General features: G+C 35.7%; 1 protein-coding gene across 1 annotated transcript; it reads right to left on the reverse strand.

Annotated features, from left to right (window-relative positions):
- Positions 1-10,417: 10,417 nt before the first annotated feature.
- On the reverse strand, positions 10,418-14,292 carry LOC131927882 (uncharacterized). The gene is made up of 3 exons (XM_059283752.1): positions 14,217-14,292; positions 13,718-13,804; positions 10,418-13,046 (listed from the first exon to the last, which is right to left on the reverse strand). Exons 2-3 carry the CDS (start codon positions 13,784-13,786, stop codon positions 10,524-10,526), a joined length of 2,592 nt encoding a protein of 863 aa, XP_059139735.1. The 5' UTR covers positions 13,787-13,804; positions 14,217-14,292; the 3' UTR covers positions 10,418-10,523.
- Positions 14,293-15,023: the final 731 nt, after the last annotated feature.

Here is a 15,023-nt window from a genome sequence, read left to right on the forward strand (position 1 = left end):
ATAGGTGATTTTGTTTCTTGAAAAGATTCGACGATTGTGTCGCTACAACTCTGTAAGGCAGGTATACAACATACAAGGAAACATGTCTATGGCTTTATAGTTCGTGTAAAATTACTCTGTATTTAATACAATTGGTTTATTCTATATATCTTCTACTACTCTTCTATACAGCATATATTATGGTAATAACTTAGAAAATCGCCAATACTCGGTAGCAGTTTCACTTTCGGGCTGAAAATTGTCCTAAACCTCTCAAAAATGGAACAACGGTTGATTTCTTTCTTTCTAAATAATAGTTCACAAAACGACGAATTTTCCGAATTCGACCCTAACTACGTGCATTCAGAAACATTATTAAACTACTTGAATTTGGTTTTACTGTGTATTTTGAGTGTTCTTGGGATTATGGGAAATGTTTTGACGATAGCGGAAGTGGTAGCTCGCGGAATGAAAGAACCGACAGATATTATCCTAGCATCACTTTCTGGTACACATCTAATGTTCTCAGTGACTGGGGTTTTAAATGTGGTTTTAGTGATGTGTTCCCAGCACTGCTATACTGTGATGTACAGCACACACATCGAGTATCTTAACGTTGTCGTGTTTCTAAATCGTTGTGCGCTTCTTGCTAGTTTTCATCAGGTAGCTTTGATAGCAGTGCAGAGATTTGTTGATGTTTGCTTACCGTCATATTTTTCAACATTTTTGTCAACAACAAGTCTCAAGATTGTGGTCGTTTTAATTTACATCTACGTGGCAATTGCAAGTTTATTTGAAAATAAATTTACTGAATATTTTTTAAATAAATATTTATTTAACTTTGACGAACCGGAAGTTCTGAAACAACTGACGCGGATCTCAAGTTATTTTAATTTTGATCGATTTGTTCTTGTGTCAGCCATACCTTTTACTATTATACTCGTGTGTACTGCACTGACTTTACTTAAACTATGTATGAACAGCAAAACATCAAACAAAACCGCAGTGTCTTCTACAGTGTCTAAGAAAATCAAAGACCTAAAACTGACCAGGATGCTGGTCACTGTGTGTGTGGTGTTTGTTGTTGTTTTAATTCCCTCGCAACTTCTCCTCAAGTTTTACATTGTGCATGGCACATTAAATCAGATCGACGTCATCATTTGCGTCGTGACGTCAATACTCTACCAGTTTAGCTCCGCTGTCGATTTCGTTGTCTACGTCACTATGAAATCTAAAATGTTAAAATATTTTAAAATGTGCCAGTAGAATCAGTTTTGTTTTATAATGTATGCACTGTTGTCACAAGACAGAGTTTGGTACTTGTTAGCAAAATATAATTTTAGTTGGGAACAATTTTTATTTTAAACCATTTTAAATTTAAAATAATTTTAATTTTTTTTTTGGTTCTGATTTAACATTATATTTCGTATAGAAACATCATTATACTGTCAAACATAAAATTAACAGCATGACATGTTTTAAGCACACTCTCATGCAGATAATGTACGTCTATCTTACCATGAAATACTCAAGTTGCATATTCACGAATATTATAAATTTTACATTCAGTTTCTGTTTTAAATTACTAATAAAAGCGTAGGTATCAATATTATTTAGTAAATACTTTTACTAGAATTTTTCTAGAACTTAAGAAGCTACCCACGCTTTTATTGTTAGTTATTTATTAGCATTTCAGTATTATATTTCAGGAAAATCATTTATTTTCTCCTTTTTAGTTCGTCTAAAACGAACCCGTTGTAACATCGAAATATAGTATTATAAAATCGATTTGATCGCCATAGTGTAATATATCTAAATGGCGTATTATCAAATTAAAAGTTTAAAAAATAATAATATTGAAGATGTTATAAAACAAACTTCATTTTCAAAACTAATAGTATTAAATGACGGCATGTGTATTAAACAAAATTAAAGAAAATGTGTCACCTGTTACGAAAATTCTAATTGTGTCAGATTATTATTTTAATTTAGTCCTTGACTTTACCACTAATTAATTCCCTTGATAAATTAGAAAAACACAATTACTTTCCTTTAAAAAATTACATCGTGGGGGAGGGGGGGGGGAAATAATTTTATAAATGTGTTTCGGTAATTGGAAAAAAAATAATTACATAATTAGCGTTGATTGATAAAGTTCAATGTGGTAAGTAAACGCAGATATTTTAAATACTGCTTTTTATTTATTTTATACACTGAAAGTACTGTTTACTAAATATTATTTGTAATCAATAACAGTTCAGAAGCCGCTCCTAAATGTCCTCTATGTTTTTTTCTATCTCCGATTGCTGATAAGTTTGGGATACAATATTCGTTTACTAAGTTGAAACAGAAGGTTCCGCCGGCGTCCCAGCAATGTGCTATTTGGCGCCCCGTCTAGACTGTGATCACTTTGCGTTTATGTTTGCATTTAAGTTTGTGGTTATTTTAGCGTTAATTTGCATAATTTAGAGTCCTTATTTGCGTTTAGGTTTGCGTTTGTGTTTGCTTATTTGTTTGACTTTTATTTTTCTTTGTGTTTGGTTTGTGTTTGCGTTTGTGATTTGTTTTGTTTGTTTTTGCATTGGTGTTTGTGTCATCGTTTGTTTTTGTATTTGAGTTTGTGTTTGTGTTATGTTTGCGATTATGTTTGTGTTTTGTTTTTGGTTGGTTGTGGTTAGGATTAATTCGAAAGTAGTATATTGGTCGAAACCGGTAATGCCGGGTATATGTCATGGTCCTTAACGGATAGGTTTTTCACAGAGGCCAGTGCGGGACCTTGCCGGGACGGCTAATTATTTCATTTTTAAAAGATTTTATTGTATTTTAAATTTTTTAATTTAAACGAGTTAAATGACTAAAAACAACAGCGCGGTAAAGAGTAATATATTTAGAAAATTTGTTGTCAAAAAGCATTGTAGTCAAGTCTTGATCTATGTGCAAAGTTTTAGATAAATTGGTCTGTTAGAAGTGGTCAAAATTTTGCTCAGCACCTTTTATCAAAGACGAAGCTTTAATTAAAGCACGATAGACAGACAGACAGAGAAAGTAAATAATACAAAATGTGTTCACCAATTGATATTAGAGTTCCTAGCCAAGATGATCGTGAATAAGCTAATCACTTCGGTGGCCATTTCTTTTTTCAATTCAATGTTCCAACCCAGAATGTGGACAGAAGAAAATCTCAAAGCATGAGAACTCCTATTTTTTTTTATACTTTTATTTGATAATTTATTTAATTATTATTCATATGAGGTTCGAAATAGATAAAAGTATTATGACTGTGATTCAGATTAAATTAATCATGGGCTTTGTTTTGAAAGTTTGTTCCTCAAATAAAAAATACAAATGAGGTGCACTGAAGGCATATCCACAACAATGCGACCCAAAAACAAAGGGACGTGCTTCAGTCATCCGCGCTCAGTATAGTGCGGGCGCTCTGCTAGTCATTAGATACAAGCTTGTTATTGAACCGTTTTTTTTTGTGATTTTTTTCATCCGACACGCTATTATTCTATTTTAAAATTTTAGTGTAATTTTTTTTTAAATTAATATTACACGATTGCAATGGAATTGCCTCTCTCTTTACTGTTAATTAAGAATATACGAGTTTTAGGGGATATCACTCTTGCTTTTGTATTATTTTTAAAATCAAAGTATTCTTGTAAATCTTATAAACATTGGCAACAGAATTTATTTACAAATGTAGACATTGCGTCGATGAAAGAAAAATTCCTTTTAAATTTAAACGAACGGATTTCCGAATGGTTTCAAAATTGAATAAATAGCGTTAAACAGGCAAATAAACAGTGCTCTAGCATTCAATAGTGTGCAATGGTGTAGGTTATCAGTCTCCTAAGGCCTATTTACAATGACAAAATTCTGAAATCGCTGTTGAATAGATTTTAATTACAAATTTTAATGATAGAATATAAACAAATACAATAACAACCAATTCAACGGTCAAAGATGGCTTGTACATTTCTAAAAATCTGTTTTCTTTTATTTCTCATTATTCAATGAATATTGCAATCAATTTTATCGAAAAAAAAATTTTATTAAGCACAATAATTATAACGTATGAAGTCTCACAACATTATTTTTTTTTCAAAATAACAGAAAACTACAATAAAAGGTAGCAAGAATAAAAAAACCACTCTCATATAGTGAATAGACATGATGGCAATTAATGAAAAAAATGGGAGTTATGGAAATAAATATATTGCAACAGGAAACGTTACCACCACAATCAAATTCGTTGCAGAATACGTACACGATCCTGACAATTCAGTTCCCTTTCAGCTGTATTACTTAGGGCTGGTGTTCTATTACTTCCTCGCTGGTTTTGGATTTTTCGGTAACACCGCCACAATTTTCGTTCTGGCAAGGCAAGGGTTAATCACCACGACAAACATATTTCTGAATTCTTTGTCTGCATTAGATTTACTCTTCACCATGAGCTACCTAATGAGACACTGTTATTTAGTGTATTTCGGAAGAAATACGTTGATATTTTTAAAAAGAATGGAAAATGAGTTTTTCACAATTTTGACTCACTGCTGTTCTTTGTTTTTATCTTTGAACTACCACCTAGTTGCATTAATCTCAGTAGAAAGATTATTAGCGGTGTTTTTACCTTTGTACTTGCATAAGCTCATCACGCCTTATCGAATGAAGTGCATTATTTTACTGCTAACAATTTACGTTGGGATTATCAACGCCTTTCCTAACAAATACACGGCTTTTTATTTAAATAAAATTATATCCAATAACGATTTTTCTATCATCGGCTTGGCCAGCGCTATGACGTTGAAAGTGGTCTTTGAGGTCTTCACACTATGTCTCATCTCAACCGTTCCAATGACCGTTGTCCTGCTGTGTACGTCACTGACCATCTTAAAACTGTTGGTTACTTCAAAGAAATTCAAGAACATGTCGTCCAGTATTCTACACCAGAAGTCAGCCAAGGAGATGAAAGTGGTCAAGCTGTTGTTGACGGTATGTGTGGTGTTTGTGGTGCTACTGGTGCCGGTGACTTTGGTGCACACGTATTTTTTCCTCACGTTCCGAGTGATGCCGCATCTCCTGCTAGCATCTGACATCCTGCAACAGATGATGGCCTCGGTCAACTTCATCATCTACGTCAAGATGAACGCCAAATTTGCTGCCACGTTTTATGGCATGTGTAGAAATGTGAGAAAGTAAATTTGATTAGCTTTATATAGTTTTGTGTGTTTTTTTTTCTTTTTATGCATCACTACACCTTTTATTCGATTACAATGAAATGTTGGGGGGCTGATGAGAATACTCTCTTGAAAGTTTCAACAATCAGAAAATTAAATTTTGGACCGGCGCAGTGTGTGATTTGTCTCTATGTACTGTATATAAAAAAAACGGCCAGATATTTAAGGCATTCATACAACACGTCTGGGCGAGATTCTTTACAAACCTGTGCCTTAACAGCTGTTTTAGAAAACTTGATTACGCATCTTAAAAAAATACTATTTGTAATATTTACGCATTGACGAAATTATTTTGAATTATTGCGTCAGCATACAGCTACTCCTAGGCCTGGTAAGCTAGCCATTATAGTTTTAACGAAAACAATTTATTTCCTAGTTTTAGTGCTTCATTTTATTAAATTTGTAATTAAAACTTTGTTAGTTTTTTTTTTACTTTTTAATGTGTTCTCTTAAGTCTTAATTTCTATGCCTAAGAAACATAAGAATTAGATTTTACTAGCCGTCCCGACCAGGCCCTGCTCTGGCCTCTGTGAAAAAGCTATCTGTTAAGGACCATTACCTGTGTGTTTAGTAATCATCATATACCCGGCATAGCCCATCCTAACCACAACAAACCAAAACAAAACAAAAAACCCGCAAACATAACGCAAACACGATTACAAATATAAACACAAACAAAAACAAAAACCTAACAACAAACCCAATCACAACCACAAAAATAAATACCAAGAAAAAACAAACAAAAAAAGCAAAAGAAAACAAACCAATTCGGAACGTAAACCAAACCACAACACAACACAAAGAAAACACAAAGACAACACAAAGACAACACAAACATAACAAAAACACAATACAAACACAACACAACACAAACACAAAACAAAACAACACCAACATCAACATTAACATCAACATCAACACCAACACAACACAAACACAACACAAACACAAGCACAAGCACAACACAAACAAAAAACAAAAACAACTTAAACTCAACACAAACACAACATACACACAACACAACACAAACCGGGACGGCTATTATTATATAAAATTGTATATCTTCTTGTAGTTTGGCGCAGGTCTCTATAAAAGAGATTTCTGATGAAACCGACAAAAAGGATTTCCCCTTCGTGCGCAAAAAAAGGACAGACGGAAACGAACACGCCAAAAAATAGAGAACTAATAACCTGCGGGAATTCCCGTTCTTGAATGAAGATGTCTTTTGTTACTTCACCCGTCTTTGATTAAAAATACTAATCTAATATATAAAATTGTGTATCTTCTTTTAGTTTGGTGCAGGTGTCTATAAAAGAGCTTTCTGGTGCGACCGACCAAAACCAATTCCCCTTCGTGCGCAAAAAAGACAGACGTAAACGAATGGGCAAAAAAAAAACCCCACAAATAATAACCCGCGGGAATTCCCGTTCCCGAATAAGGATGTCTTTTATTTTCGTCAAATGTCTTTAATTAAAAAAATATTTAGTAAACAGTACGTTTAGTGTATGAAATAAATAAAAGGCAGAATTAAAAATACCTACCAAATGCACTTGTTTAATCCGTGCTAATTATGTAATTCTTTTTTTCCCAACACCAAAATAAAGTAATAAAAAGTAACGTCTTTTCCACTAATGCAATGTTTTATAAAGGGAAGTAATTGTGCTTTCCTAATTTATCAAAGGGAAGTAAGTGCTAAAAAAACTAAATATAAATAATTTTCAGACATAATTAGAATTTTTGTAAAAGATGATATTTTTTTTAAAATTTTGTTTAATGAACATAACGACAATTATTACTATCAGTTTGAAAAATAAAAATTATTCCCAACACTTTCAGTATTAATTTTTCAAACCATGCATTTAGACCATGAGCGCTTTAATTATCTAACTTTGGAATCCATGGAAGTATCGTATTTTCTCATATTCCTTTGTAATCCACGACAAACATAATTACATACATACAGAATTTTCAACTTTATATATTAGATTCTTAAAATTTAATCTGAGTAAAGTTTTGTTAATAATGTTGTAGTGAACGGGTGAAGGGGGATGAGTGGGTGTGAATGTTGTTGTTACTTGGTACCCTATCCCGTTCGTCCTTGTTCAGTTCTCGTGCTGTGTGAGTTGTAATAGTCCGGTTTCTACCAGTTTATGAAAGGATAAATAAGGTGTATGAAAACGTGTGTGATTGCCTCAGTTTTGTCCAGATCTCCAAGGTTAGTACAGGTTAGGTTTATACTAGTTTTTAGCCACTGTATTATAGTTTTACTAGCTTTTGTGTTTAGAATAGACTGTGTTAGGTGTAGATAGTGTAGATACTATTACATTCTTTTTAGCTTCAACGAGCCTTTGTTTTTATTCAGTCTTGTTTTGTAACCCGTTTGTGGTTGTTTGTCTTATGTGTTGCGCTACGCTTCGGATCACCCGAAAGGCGTGTCCGTGTGTTCACACCATATAATTATATTACTATGTACCAACGATAATCTATATGTATTAGATCATTTATCATATATTTAAATCTAAAATTCTCTACAAGTTATACTTACAGTGCTGTAATAAGAAATGCCATTTTTTAAATATGCGAATCCTTCACGAAACACAACATATTTTTCAAAGGAATATATAATCTGAAAACCTTTCATAATCATGTGATGCTCCATTTCAAACACACACAAACACTTTGTACTGGTCGGCATTTAGGAGAAAAAAAAATCTACAATTGTGAAAGTTTAGTACAAAGAACATCTGTACCAGTGGAAACTCATGACAATGAACATCTGCACCAATGCACATAATGGGACAAAGTACATCTATATAAGTGGTCATTTAAGAGAAAGAGCATCTGCACCGGTAAGAAATAGGACAAAGAATATCAGTACTAGTGGCATCGTAGTACACAATTCAAGTGCACCAGAGTGCAGTTAGGACAGAGAATAACATCACTAATAAACAGCACAAATAACATCTGCAATGACAGTTTAAATAAATACTTCTTTCCATAACGGTGGGTTCTGAAGATGAGTGTAACGTTTTAATTTCTCTCCTACAGAGTATAGAGAAAGTATTGTATTGATGCTAAATAATTAATAGATATTTTAACAGTTTTTGCCGTTTTATACTTCCCTACTTTAACATAAACGGAACATAAAGGATGTTGTGTTATCCTGCATAAGATTGAAATCGAGATTCGGTCAAATTTAACGTTTTACATCCTTCCAAAGGGAAAAAAGGTCATTGTCTGTGTCTTTGTGAACACGATAACTTGAGTAGCATTTCAGTTGTTGAAGTGTCATATGTAATTGATCTATTACATGTGTAGCTTTCTCTAAACGTTTGAGGTCTAACCGGCAAACTTTAATTCTACTTCCTGTTTCTCAAAATCCAATATTTTGAGTACACTGAATGAGACGTCATACATAAGTATAACATTGTATTCACAGGTTTCTTGCAACTTATAAAAATAATAATTTGTAACTAGATGTGTTACCCTACACTATTTCAAAATAATTCCTTGAATTGAGTACTATCTCAGTTAGGGAGAAGAAATTTAATTTGGAAATGTGAGAGACTTGTTGTATTCTCGTCGTGTGATTGTATGTATGTCCAAATCTAGGAATGGAGGCGCTAGACTGGCACACTTGATGGTTTGTCGATTCATTCACCTTACTAAATCTGCATGCCAGTCAATGCCCCACAAGAGTAACACAAAAACCAACATACCTCCACTGTCAATGTTCCACAAGAGTAACACAAAAACCAACATACCTCCACTGTCACAGGTCCAGAAATTGGTTCGGTCCTTATCTCTCACATTCTTCGGTCATTGTTCTCTTATTAATAAACACGTCAGATCCCTGTTAGCCCTATCTTATGGACAACACCACCACAGTGAAGGCTAAAACTTCTCTCATCAAACACGTTGGGCCATCGTTACGCCTAACCTATGGAAAACACCACCACAGTGTAGGCTAACACTTCTCTCATCAAACATGTCGAGTATTCGTTACGCCTAACCGTGGACTTATGGACAACACCACCACAGTGTAGGCTAACACTTCTCTCATCAAACATGTCGAGTATTCGTTACGCCTAACCGTGGACTTATGGACAACACCACCACAGTGTAGGCTAACACTTCTCTCATCAAACACGTCGGGCCATCGTTACGCCTAACCGTGGATTTATGGACAACACAACCGGTCTTGGCTAACGCCCCTTGTTGTCTGACTTTTACTGCATCTCTTCATTTTGCATCTCACATCATTTCTGTACTCACTCATATCATCATTGACTTGTTCTCTACCGCTTTCTCTGACCAGCTTTTCTGCAAGCTTCGGTGTTGTCAGCCTTACTGTAAAGTTAGGGCCTCGAATATATACCCTCAGACACATTCTGCCTCTCTTTCACACAAACACTTGCACTTGTTTACCATTCAAGTTCTATCTTTGTTCAAAGAGTTCTATTTTGGTACAATTAATTCTTTTCTATTAGTTGGTCCAACTGTTTTTAATGCTTTGGTCAGTTAGATCGTGTTTACGTCAATTTTTTGCGTCTTGGTTACAGTGTCGTCCGGTTTGACATTGGCAGCTTCATCGCGGTTGTACAACTATAACCGGAAGTTAAATAATCGATAATGTAAATACAATTTAATGTAGGTGGGTGAAGATTTATACGTACGTATAAGATATAACTGATTTTAAAAAATTCAGAGTGGTTTCCGGTGAATCGAGGTTGAACTATTTCTGTTTGCTCAGAAAAGATATTTTGTACTAGACCGATCTAAAAAAAAAAGATAAATGTCAAGAGAACTAACAATAACATTGCTATAGGCTAATTACACTGGGATCGCCATCCACCTTACTGATAGATAGGAATAAACGAGAAAATTTAAGAGATAACTTTCGCATTATTATATTTAGTTTTTTCATGTATGAATATATAAGCAGGCAAAAGATGGCTATGTTGAGGTTAATTAATGAAAAATGCCTTCATATTTCATTTAGTGTTTTAAAATATAATCTATCTAAATTGTTAAATGTAAACAATTTTTATGAATGTTAGTTTGGTTTATGCCTGTTAGATACTGAATTTTATTTATCTCACGATTGTTCGTAATTTTCGAATTTATTGATATACCCCTAACTAAAAAAGTATTGCGACACAAAAGAAACAAAACTACATTAAAACACAAAATCTATATTTTTACTTTCTATTTTTATTTACTATTGGAGGCGAAGAGTAGTTATTTGTTTTGAAGCCATATCGAGTCAATGTTGATTTGTCTAACGGCAACTTAATTCTTCCCTTATGGAATTACGGGTAAGGGCTTTGTAGCAAAATCTACAATATTATTCCAAATTCCTTCCCAGTCGATGCTAATTAGGTCTTTCTTGCCAACGAGTAATGGAAGAACGGTAGTGCCTACTTGGACAGCTGTTGAAATTACTTGTGTCCAGTCAACATCTTCTACATCTCTGCCAACTAATGGGACGAGGATCTGGGCAATTTGAAGGGCTGGGGCCACATAGTCGGTCCAGGCTTCTTGTGACAAATCCTTTTTCCCTGCGTGGACTACAGAGGAACCGAAATCTACAATATTATTCCAAATTCCTTCCCAGTCGATGCTAATTAAATCTTTCTTGCCAACCAGCAGTGGTAGAACTGTGGTACCTACTTGGACAGCTGTTGAAATTACCTGTGACCAATCAACATCTTGTGTGTCTCTGCCAACTAATGGGACAAGGATTTGAGCAATTTGAAGGGCTGGGGCCACATAGTCAGTCCAAGCTTCTTGAGACAATTCCTTTTTCCCTACACTTGTACTACTTGTGTGAGCTAGCGTATTGCCGAAATCTACAATATTATTCCAAATTCCTTCCCAGTCGATGCTAATTAAATCTTTCTTGCCAACAAGCAGTGGTAGAACTGTCGTACCTACTTGGACAGCTGTTGAAATTACCTGTGTCCAGTCAACATCTTCTACATCTCGGCCAACTAATGGCACAAGAATCTGGGCAATTTGAAGGGCTGGGGCCACATAGTCAGTCCAAGCTTCTTGTGCCAATTCCTTTTTCCCTGCGTGGACTACAGAGGAACCGAAATCTACAATATTATTCCAAATTCCTTCCCAGTCGATGCTAATTAGGTCCTTCTTACCGACAAGTAGTGGTAGAACTGTAGTACCTACTTGGACAGCTGTTGAAATTACCTGTGTCCAGTCAACATCTTCTACATCTCGGCCAACTAATGGGACGAGGATCTGAGCAATTTGAAGGGCTGGGGCCACATATTCGGTCCAGGCTTCTTGTGACAATTCCTTTTTCCCTGCGTGCACTACAGAGGAACCGAAATCTACAATATTATTCCAAATTCCTTCCCAGTCGATGCTAATTAGGTCCTTCTTACCGACGAGTAGGGGTAGAACTGTCGTACCTACTTGGACAGCTGTTGAAATTACCTGTGTCCAGTCAACATCTTGTGTGTCTCTGCCAACTAATGGGACGAGGATCTGAGCAATTTGAAGGGCTGGGGCCACATAGTCAGTCCAGGCTTCTTGTGACAGTGCCCGTTTCTTTTCTGCACCTAAATACATCGGTTGTGAACCCGCCTCAACAATGGCGTTCCAAATTCCTTGCCAGTCGATGCTAATTAAATCCTTCTTGCCGACGAGTAATGGTAGAACGGTAGTGCCTACCTGAACAGCTGTTGAAATTACCTGTGTCCAGTCATTATCTTCTACATCTCGGCCAACTAATGGGACGAGGATTTGAGCAATTTGAAGGGCTGGGGCTACATAGTCAGTCCAGGCTTCTTGTGACAATTCTTTTTTCCCTACACTTGTAATACTTGTGTGAGTTAGCGTGTTGCCGAAATCTACAATATTATTCCAAATTCCTTCCCAGTCGATGCTAATTAAATCTTTCTTGCCAACGAGTAGTGGTAGAACGGTAGTGCCTACCTGAACAGCTGTTGAAATTACTTGTGACCAATCAACATCTTGTGTGTCTCTGCCAACTAATGGGACGAGGATCTGAGCAATTTGAAGGGCTGGGGCCACATATTCGGTCCAGGCTTCTTGTGACAATTCCTTTTTCCCTGCGTGGACTACAGAGGAACCGAAATCTACAATATTATTCCAAATTCCTTCCCAGTCGATGCTAATTAAATCTTTCTTGCCAACGAGTAATGGAAGAACGGTAGTGCCTACTTGAACAGCTGTTGAAATTACCTGTGTCCAATCAACATCTTCTACGTCTCTGCCAACTAATGGGACGAGGATCTGAGCAATTTGAAGGGCTGGGGCCACATAGTCAGTCCAGGCTTCTTGTGACAGTGCCCGTTTCTTTCCTGCACCTAAATACATCGGTTGGGAACCTGCCTCAACAATGGCGTTCCAAATTCCTTGCCAGTCGATACTAATTAGGTCCTTCTTACCAACAAGCAATGGTAGAACTGTCGTACCTACTTGGACAGCTGTTGAAATTACCTGTGACCAGTCAACATCTTGTGTGTCTCTGCCAACTAATGGTACGAGGACCTGGGCAATTTGAAGAGCTGGGGCCACATAGTCAGTCCAAGCTTCTTGTGACAATTCCTTTTTTCCTGGACCTAAATACCACGGTTGTTGTAAGCCCGCCTGAACTACGGTGTTCCAAATTCCTTCCCAGTCGATGCTAATTAGGTCTTTCTTCCCAGGCCCTCCAAGGATTATAGGATTGCCCAAAGTATCCACAACACCATTCCAAATTCCCTGCCAGTCGATATCCCGAGCATCCGAGCGGAACTTGATTGAGATGGTTGCTTCAAAGTCTTCCTTTTGTTGGTTGGTCTGTCAAAAAATAATTTAGGCTTTTTTTTACAATCTTATCTAGGCCCAAATTGTCAAATACCGAAATGTGGTTTCGATATTTTTTTAAAAGTCAAAAGAGTGAAAAAAAACACGTCTTTTCTATAACCTTAATAGGCCCATCCTGTCGATAATTTTCTTGAAGTCAGAAACTAAAAACTAACAATAGATTAATTCGTTTCTTGTCTGTTCCACTTTAGTATTTCTGCTGGGTCATTTTTTTCTGTCTCTTTTTTCATAATTGCAATATTTAGAGAGGATTTTCTCCGACACAATTAAATGATACTTGTCAATGTGTAAAGACATATCGCCAAATAGCCCGTTGAACCTGACCTTTTATTTCTGCATTTCACTCCATAACTTAGGTCTGTTCTTAAACTATCTGCACGGCAGCAGTTGTTTGATTTTTGAGTTTTCTCCAAGTTGATGTATCAGTCTTGGGGTTCGAACTCGGGATTTGTGTAGAAAGTCATATATCGAGAGAGGTGGGGATGTGAAAATGTTTAAGGAGACATCGTAGGGAGGGAGAGAAAGGGAAAGAGAGGCAGAAAGTGAAAAATAAAGAGACTTGGATTGGAAATGTACCTTAGAAATAGAAGGATTGAGAAAGACAGAAACGGAGGTAGGGGCGAGACAAACATTTTAATACTTACAGACTTCTTCGTTGGCATAGCTGATACGGCGCCCACAAGGAGCAGGGCAAAAAGAGCAGCTGCTTTCATTCTGGTAGCTGATCAAAACTGTACATGTAAAAATTAATTTTAAAAGTGGTCAAATGCTTGTGTTGCGATTAATAGAATAACTCTAACTGTCCCTTTATAACTTATCCTCAAACAACATTGTCTGAACAAAAAGTATGTGGTCACAACTATGTTCTACCATTCTCCCACCGTATAGAAAATAACAAACTATAGCTGTTCGTGCAGTTCTCTTAATCTAGCGCTACGTACAATGATCTAACCCTAGCATTGCGTGCGATCATTTCGCTCTAGAGCTATTAACAATGATCTTATCCTAGAACTACTTACAATGAACTTATTCAAGAACTAATTACAATCAACTTATCCTAGAACTACTTACAATGATCTTAAATGATATTATCCTTGAAATACTTACAATACACTAATCCCAGAACTACTTGCAAGTACTTACCCTAGCAGACCTAGCAATGGAATCAACGTTCAAGATGACCTGACGTCTAACCAAGGTTTTTATACCTGAGAACCGGAAGATCGGTGTTTCATGGGTCACGATTCTTCCAGATAAACACCTCGAAACTAGGTCGACCTAGAGTTTATCTCAGACGGACAAAAACGTCAGTAGAAAATGTAATTTGTGTTACACTTGACCAATGACTACATGCGTCAATTACGTCAAAACGTGCAAAAATAAAAAAGAATGACACACCTTAACGTCACGACTACGTCGAGAGCTAAGGATGGTGTTTTTAGGAAAGTGTTTTTAGTTGTGTCGACTTCATAAATTAGGGATAAAATATGTAAAAGATCTCAAGAGCGAAAAAAACTTTTATGAAAAAAAAACAAATTAATTTTATTTTCTTATTATCAGTGCATTTAAAAGCTTTTTGCTATGAAGGTTTTTAAATATTATTTTATTACTTCATCATCATCATCATCTTTCCCGATTGTGCCAAAGAGGCATTAGGTAGATGTAGTGGATTTCTTGTTTCAGTTAGCTCGATATACAGGAAAATAGAATGGTCAGCATTACGAACAGACGTTTTTACTTTCCATAACAAAGGTCAGATGGCGTGCAGACTCAAACCCATTATTTTTACTTAACCCGTTATTATTATTATTAACTGTACAATTATTTATGTATGCTAGTTTTAAGTACGTAATAAAAAGAACCACCCTTTTCTTTATATTTATATAAAAAATTGCATTATAATATTTTAAACTAAATACATTTTATTCTTCATTTTTATTACAACATTTT

Source organism: Physella acuta, unplaced genomic scaffold, assembly GCF_028476545.2.
Source record: "Physella acuta isolate Inbredline_101_S28 unplaced genomic scaffold, ASM2847654v3 ptg001442l, whole genome shotgun sequence".
Classification (NCBI taxonomy): Eukaryota; Metazoa; Mollusca; class Gastropoda; family Physidae; genus Physella; species Physella acuta.

What these genes read in the sequence shown, in the direction of transcription:
- LOC131927882 (XM_059283752.1), bottom strand. Translation starts at nt 13,786, where the DNA reads ATGAAAGCAGCTGCTCTTTTTGCCCTGCTCCTTGTGGGCGCCGTATCA. An exon ending in CTATGCCAACGAAGAAGTCT is followed by an intron (nt 13,047 to 13,717) that starts GTAAGTATTAAA and finishes ATTTTTTGACAG; the next exon opens with ACCAACCAACAAAAGGAAGA.